We start from the raw sequence: 6,714 nt of genomic DNA, 5'->3' as shown, positions 1-6,714 counted from the left end.
TCCTGCCTTCCTTCCTCTCTTCTTTCCTTCCTCCCTTCCCTTCCCTTCCCTTCCCTTCCCTTCCCTTCCCTTTCTCTCCCTTCCTTCCTTTTTTCCTTCCTTTTATTTGACAGGAGATACAGATTTATTGTGGAAACAGCTACAGAACGCTGAACCCGTCTCTTTACAATATGCAGGGGTTGGGTTCCCATACACAGCCGCAGCGCCCCCCATCACGGCTGCACTGCCCTCCCTCAGCCTTGGAGATATTTATCCATTTTCAACAACAGTCATTTCCTGCCTCTGGCCCTGGACCTGCTGCTGGCCACACAGTAGACACAACTCTTCGGGTCGATGTCCCATCGCATAATTCCCAGGCGCTGTCTCCTAATCCCTCAGGCTTCCTTCCCAGTCCCTGGCTCCTACAGCACGCTGGGTGTTGGGCACCGCATCTGGCGGTGCTGGTGACCATAGTGGCGTGCTGGAGGCAAGGCCTGATTGTCGTAAGGGGAGGGGAGAAGAAGAAGAAATGACAACCGCAAACCTCTGAAGGGAAGGGGAGACACGACGTGGTAAATCGAATTGTTTTTCGTTTCTGTTTTGCTTTATTTGTTTGTCTTACTGGGAGTGACTTGAAGATGGTGCAGTGGTTCCAGGTGGCACACAGTTAAGTGTTTAAAGCTTTGGCGTCAGCCGGATCCACCTCTTCATTCTTCTAACTTGGTCCCCTTTAACTTCTGTAACCTTGGACTAGTCACTTCTCTGAACTCCAGTTCTTTTGTTGTAAAACAGGGATCATAATTGTTCCTACACCATATGGTTATTGTGGGGACTGCATAAGATAATGTATACAAGCCACTTGGAAGAGTGCCTGGCACCCAGCAAAAACTCAGTGTTTGCTGTCATCACAGAGGGAGCCGATCGAAGAGACTGAATGTGCAGAACAGAACAGGGTAATGACAGAGCCCAGCCCCTCAGCCAAGTCCCTTAATGGGCTCATACCTAACACAGACCCTAGAGACTCGGGTTGCCTGGTGCTGACAATTGGTGCACCTGCCCCGCTGACCGTTTCACACAGAGCGCGGTCAGAGAATGTAGGCAGGAGCTGGGACTTCTGTGAGCTCGTGGAACAGGCTGTACGAACTGGTTTGAAACCTGCATGCTACTAAAAGGTCGTTTAATACATATGTCGGGTGGAATCTGGTCTAAGACTGGCTTTCATTTCTTCTTGGTCGCAAGGTTTGGCGGGGGTGATTAACTCTCTTCCATCTGAGTTTTCGGTGGTCACCGTCATCTAGTGAAAAGATCCTAAGAATTCTAAATAATTAGATTGGCGTGGGTCAGGTCACAGGAGGCACTGGGAACGGGCTTTGGAAGTAAGGAGATGAAAGGACCAGGGAATTATGGGAACGGGAGGAGGGATCACAGAGGTTAAGAAGAGATAAAATGGAGTGTCCAGGGCTGGAGAGGCTGTAACATCTTCAAATCAGTCTCTACATCTACCTTGCAGTGGCAGCCAAAGATTGCTCAGTGGCTGAAAGGCTACCAGCTGGCTGGACTAAAAGGGACCATGGGATCTGCCCTACAATGAGGTGTCACTACGACTTAGACTATGAAACTTATTGGTAACTTAATTATGACTGTTCAGGTGAGCGGCACCCGCTCCCCCTGGCCTGTCCATCATATCCTCTATTCATGGAACAATCAAAGGTTCTAATTAAGAGACCTCTTTTGTAAGGCTTTGAAATTGAAATGGAATGGTGGAACATTTTAAAAAGGTTTTTTTTGAGATCTTCTGTGTGAGACACTTTCTGTAGCTGAGGAACAATTATCTCCATATTTTCAGTGCAGAGAATGGATACTTCAAACATTCATCCAGGTGACCGCCTGCTTCACATGAGTGGTTTCGAACCGTGTTATGGTTCAATCCTCCAGCCCCCATCACTAATCTGAGAAAAAAGTAAAATAAGAAATAGGCAATGTTTTGGATCAAAAACAAATCGATGGGTGCAACTGGATATTCCCACCCTTAATAACTCCATATTTGAGAAAGATCTTGGACTTCAATATAATATAGCCTCCTTATCAGCAATGGTTTTGAAGAATTCTTCTCTTTTGTGAATCTAATTAGAGATTGTTTGTTAGATTCAGTAATAGGCCCTTTTCTCATAGAAGGGATATAATTCAAAAGGGAAGGACATGAAGAAAAGAAACTATTACAATTCCTCATAAAAGGTGAGAAGAATAGGTAGTTCTCCAAAATAATCCGGGAGAGGATGAGAAAGTGAAGTGGGAAGGGGTATCAGTCAGGGGGCTCTAGAAAAACAGAAGCAATAGGAGACAAAGATAGGTAGATGATAGATGGATGATAGATAGATAGATAGATAGATAGATAGATAGATAGATAGACAGACAGACAGACAGACAGACAGACAGATAGATAGTAGATAGACAGGTAGATTCTTATTGAGAAGTTCTCGGAAAAGGCCTGAAAAACTGCACTAAAAAAAAAAAATCTCTTGAGGTGATTCTCATGGTTTTGAGGAACACTGGTTGCATAGTGCTCTCCGGCAGGCAATTCTAGAATTACTTAAATTCCAAGGCCAGCTGCTAGGAAGGCAAAATAAAATCCAATCAGCCAATGCCCTAGGATGACACAGAAATCTTCTACCCGATAATCATGCGGTGATGTTTTTGTTTTTTAAAAAAGTCTCTTACAAACAGAAAAGCACCACCTTCTGCACAAATCCAGGATGCTAATCATTACCTTCCTCTAACACAGTAGGGTGTGCATAGTTTCGAGTAGTTATTTTGGCGTCTGGGCAATTCAAGATCATCAGAAAAGGCTCTGAGCTGCAGAAAAGAGATTCGGTTCTGCGAAGCATTGAGATCTGGCAACAGCAGTGTAGCCAGATGGTGACACAGGCTGGGCCCCAGGGGAGAGCCTCTTCCCTGTCCTTTACAGCTCATGGTCAAGGGAGTGTTCTTTATTGGGAAAAAAATCTCAGGGAGGACTTGTTAAAATATAGATTGCTAGGTGCTGCCCTTAGAGGTTCTGATTCCTAAAGTTGGGTTTGGAGTCTGAGAATTTGCATTTCCAACAAGTGCCCAGGTGCTGCTGCTCCTGCTGCCAGCCTGGGGACCTCACTCTCAGAGCTACTGCTTTAGATCAATGGCCAAGCCCTGCTTAGGATGTGAGAAATGAATTAAAATCATAGGTGTGTGCTTAATTAAGCCACAGCCCATCAAGGTGTGACTGGCTGTGTGCAATCTGGAGAAAGTCTTGGCTTTTTTCTTTTTAATTTTTTACTTCGAGGTAATTTTAGACTGAGTTGAGTTGTAAAAATAGTACGACGTTCCCATTTACCTTTTACCCAATTTCCCCTTATGTTAACATCTTATATAACCACAGAGCAATCGTTAAAACTAAGAATTTAACCTCAGTACAAGACTCTTAACTAGACTCTGAAAGTTATTGGATCTCACCCCAGTTTTCCCACTAATGTTCTTTGTATGTGCCAAGATCCACTCCAGGATCCCACGTTGCATTTAGCTGTCATGTCTCCTTCGTCTCCTCCAATCTCTAATAGTTCATCAGTCTTCTAGTCTTTCACGAGCTTGAGACTTTTAAAGAGTATTTGTCAGCTATTTTGTAGTACATCTCTCACTCTGTGTCTGTCTGTTGTTTTCTCACGATCAGACTGGAGTTATGTGTTACTGGGAAGGATGCCACAAGGATGCTGCACCTTTCTCAATGCATCATTTCAGGTGTCACGTGACATCGGTAGGTACTACTGGTGATGTCAGCTCACTTGATTAATGTCACGTCTGTCAGAATTTTACATTGGAAAGTTACTATTTTTCTCTTTTGGTGGAGTTCCTTGGAGACTACAAATATCTCAATTCTGCTTAAACTTCTATATCTCAGTGTTAGCATCCATCAGTGGATCTCTCCCGCAGCAATTGTTACTTTGACCTTCTAATGGTAATTTTCTATTTCCTGAATTCCTTCTATGTTTATTAATTGAAATTCTTCCGTACAGAAGACTAGTTTCTTCTGTTGTTGAAGGTCTCCAACTTTGGAGCTGCACAGCCCTAAGTTCAAAGCCCAGAGCTGCTGCTTAAGACACTTCTGCTGTTGGACACTTCTGGGATTGTTAAGAAAATACTAGGGTTTGCCAACTGGCGGAAGAGGCAACTCAGCATGAAGAGGGAGCTGTCGTGGGAGGGTTCTATGGCTGTGTGGAGCCTGGACCAAGAGCCCGACTTATCCATAAGGAGACCTAGATTCTCCTAGCTGTGCACCAATCAGCCCTGAGAGCTCGGACAAGGAACAATTCCTCTGTGCCTATTTCCTTGTGTAAAAAACAAGGCAGTTGGGTGGCATGGTTCCTAAGTGTCCTCCCAGCTCTGCTGCTTTCTGCCCAACATTTAAGTTTCATTATGTATAGATTTTTCTCCTTTATCTTCTTTATTACATCCGTCTTTCCTCATTTTTGAAAGTGCTGTGTGTACGTCACTCTTATCATATGAAAACAACAGTTATCTTTTTTGTTTTTTAACTCTCATCCCCAAAACATTCTCTCCTGTATGTTTGATGATCAATAGTCCTCGTTCCTAGCATGAATGTTTTAACTACTTGGGAGTTTATGTAACTAGACTGTTACAATTCCAGAAGGCAGAATTGAAACAGATTAGACAAGAAAAGCCAAATCTTATTTTCTGGCCCAGAATGTTTCTCCAGCCATGAATCCAAGATGATTCTCATATCCCTAAAGGTTAATTTCCTGCTTCCTTTTTCTCTGAGTGTAATAAATGCCTATTTAATTAGGCACCCCACCCTCACTGTTCATAATGAGCACTCGTGTAATCTTGGTTAAGAAAATGCGAATTCATTAAATGTTCAGTTCTAATAAGCACTCAGCCATTATCTTTGCAATGGGCCCCAAGCCCGGGTGAAAATGAAATGGTCTCTGTGACCACTCACAGTGAACATGTTAAGCTATATTCTTTAGTTGCAAAGGTGAGTCTCCCCCACCACCTCGCTTCCCCTTAAAGGCATGAAGCTGAATTTAGCATTCTTATCACACCGAGGTCCCACCTTACCCAAGCATTAAGATCTTAAAAATAAAAGAAAAAAACAAAAAGCAGAGAAGCAGGTACAAAGAGTAGAACAGACGGCTTCCTCGGCCATGGACGAAGCTGCTTTGAAGGTAAACCAGAGTCCAGACGCGTTTTCCCCTGCTCTTTTTGAAGGGGCTGGGAGAGGTGGTGAATTCAGCCATTCAGAGGTCCAGGAGAAAATGAGGATCGCCAGGATTTTTATTTCCAGATGCAGAGCAGAGCAGCAGGTAAACAAGGCTTACTCAAAACCCCCCTCCCTTAGGCAGTTAAAACCCTGGCGCAGGATGAGTAAAGAAATAGGGCAATGTCTCAGGCTGCTTTTGTGATTCATTTTTCAAAGACTGAATTTCAGCTTAGAGAATGAAGATAAGGAGAAAGGCGTTGAGGCTTCAAGTTTCTGCAGCCTGAGAGCTGGCTGTTGGAGCCAAAAGATGAGATTTCTAAACCTGGGCTTGAAGAAGCCAGAAGGAACAGCTCCAGAATGAACTCAGCCACCAGCAGAGCTCAGCTGGATGACAATCCTGTCAGTGGCCACTCTCCAGCCTCGGCCTCCACACCCAGCGTGCACTCTTCATCTCTACCTGTCCCCGCTAGTCTCTGCCAGCCTATTGTTCATTATAGCAAAGGCTCCTACCCCCCCTGAGAATTCATTGTCCCGAGACAGCGTGCTGGCCTGGTGAGGGCAGCCATTGGCTGTCTCCGACAGCTGCTTCTGGAGGACGGCCAGCGAGACCTTGTTGGCTGCCAAGAAGTCCTTCATGGAGATCATCTCCCCTGAAGGACGCCGCCCATCTGTGTCACTCTCCATCACCCCATCCGTTTCTATGGAGATGTTGCAGCGGTTCTGGACATGGCCCGGCATGATGACATTCCTCCGTGACCGCGAGAGTCCACTTTGGCACTGTTGACGGCACCCGCCATCCATTTTCCTCAGGATCCAGTTCACGGACTGTTTGATGAGGATGGAGATGACGTTGAATAAGGAGTAGATGCAGCAGACGCCCATGAGGATGAAGACAAAATTGGCGAAGCGGTAGAGGCCTTGGCTGTCATACTGGGCGTTCTGGCTGCTGACGAGGTCCCCAAAGCCAATGGTGCTGAAAGCCACAAAGCAGAAGTAGAGCGAGTCAAAGTAGCTCCATCCTTCGACGGAGGTGTACATGGCTGACGCGCAGCAAGAGATGAGCAGGGAGGCCATGCAGAGGATGAGCATGACATAGTACACGGAGGGCTTCCAGCCGGCCAGGCTGTCCACCTCGCCCTTGCCCGCGTTCTTCAGGCTCTCTTGGGGCAGGGCCCTCCGGCTCCGGAGCTGCCGCTGGTGGCACGACTTCATGATGTAGGCAATAACGGTGATCAGGCGCTCCAGGAAGAGGTTGAAGAACAGGATGGTGCTTGCGCACCCGATGAGGCCATAGAAGATCAGAAAGATTTTCCCTCCTACTGTCGCTGGAGTTGTCATCCCAAACCCTGCAGGAGACAAAAGTCAGAGGAGAGAAGAGTGAGGGAGGTCTTTGCCGTGAATGGGGTCAGGGTCTTGGCTTCAATGGCTGGCGAAGGACCTACAGAAACCGTTTCACAAAAGCACTCAGCCCTATGCTTCCTAGGAAT

At 45.9% G+C, this 6,714-nt stretch overlaps 1 protein-coding gene across 1 annotated transcript in view; it reads right to left on the bottom strand.

The window, feature by feature from the left end:
• Positions 1-5,603: 5,603 nt before the first annotated feature.
• KCNK13 (potassium two pore domain channel subfamily K member 13) overlaps positions 5,604-6,714 on the bottom strand; it is an 88,576-nt gene continuing 87,465 nt past the window's right edge. Inside the window, exon 2 of the mRNA XM_011357133.2 lies at positions 5,604-6,573. Within this exon, the coding sequence (XP_011355435.1) occupies positions 5,681-6,573 (893 nt within the window). The 3' untranslated portion in view covers positions 5,604-5,680. The remainder of the gene's footprint in view (positions 6,574-6,714) is intronic.

The sequence above is a fragment of the Pteropus vampyrus genome, unplaced genomic scaffold (assembly GCF_000151845.1).
Source record: "Pteropus vampyrus isolate Shadow unplaced genomic scaffold, Pvam_2.0 Scaffold32, whole genome shotgun sequence".
In the NCBI taxonomy this organism is placed as follows: domain Eukaryota; kingdom Metazoa; phylum Chordata; class Mammalia; order Chiroptera; family Pteropodidae; genus Pteropus; species Pteropus vampyrus.
The sequence above is the reverse complement of the archived record's forward strand: the minus strand, read 5'-3'. Positions and strand labels throughout refer to the sequence as shown.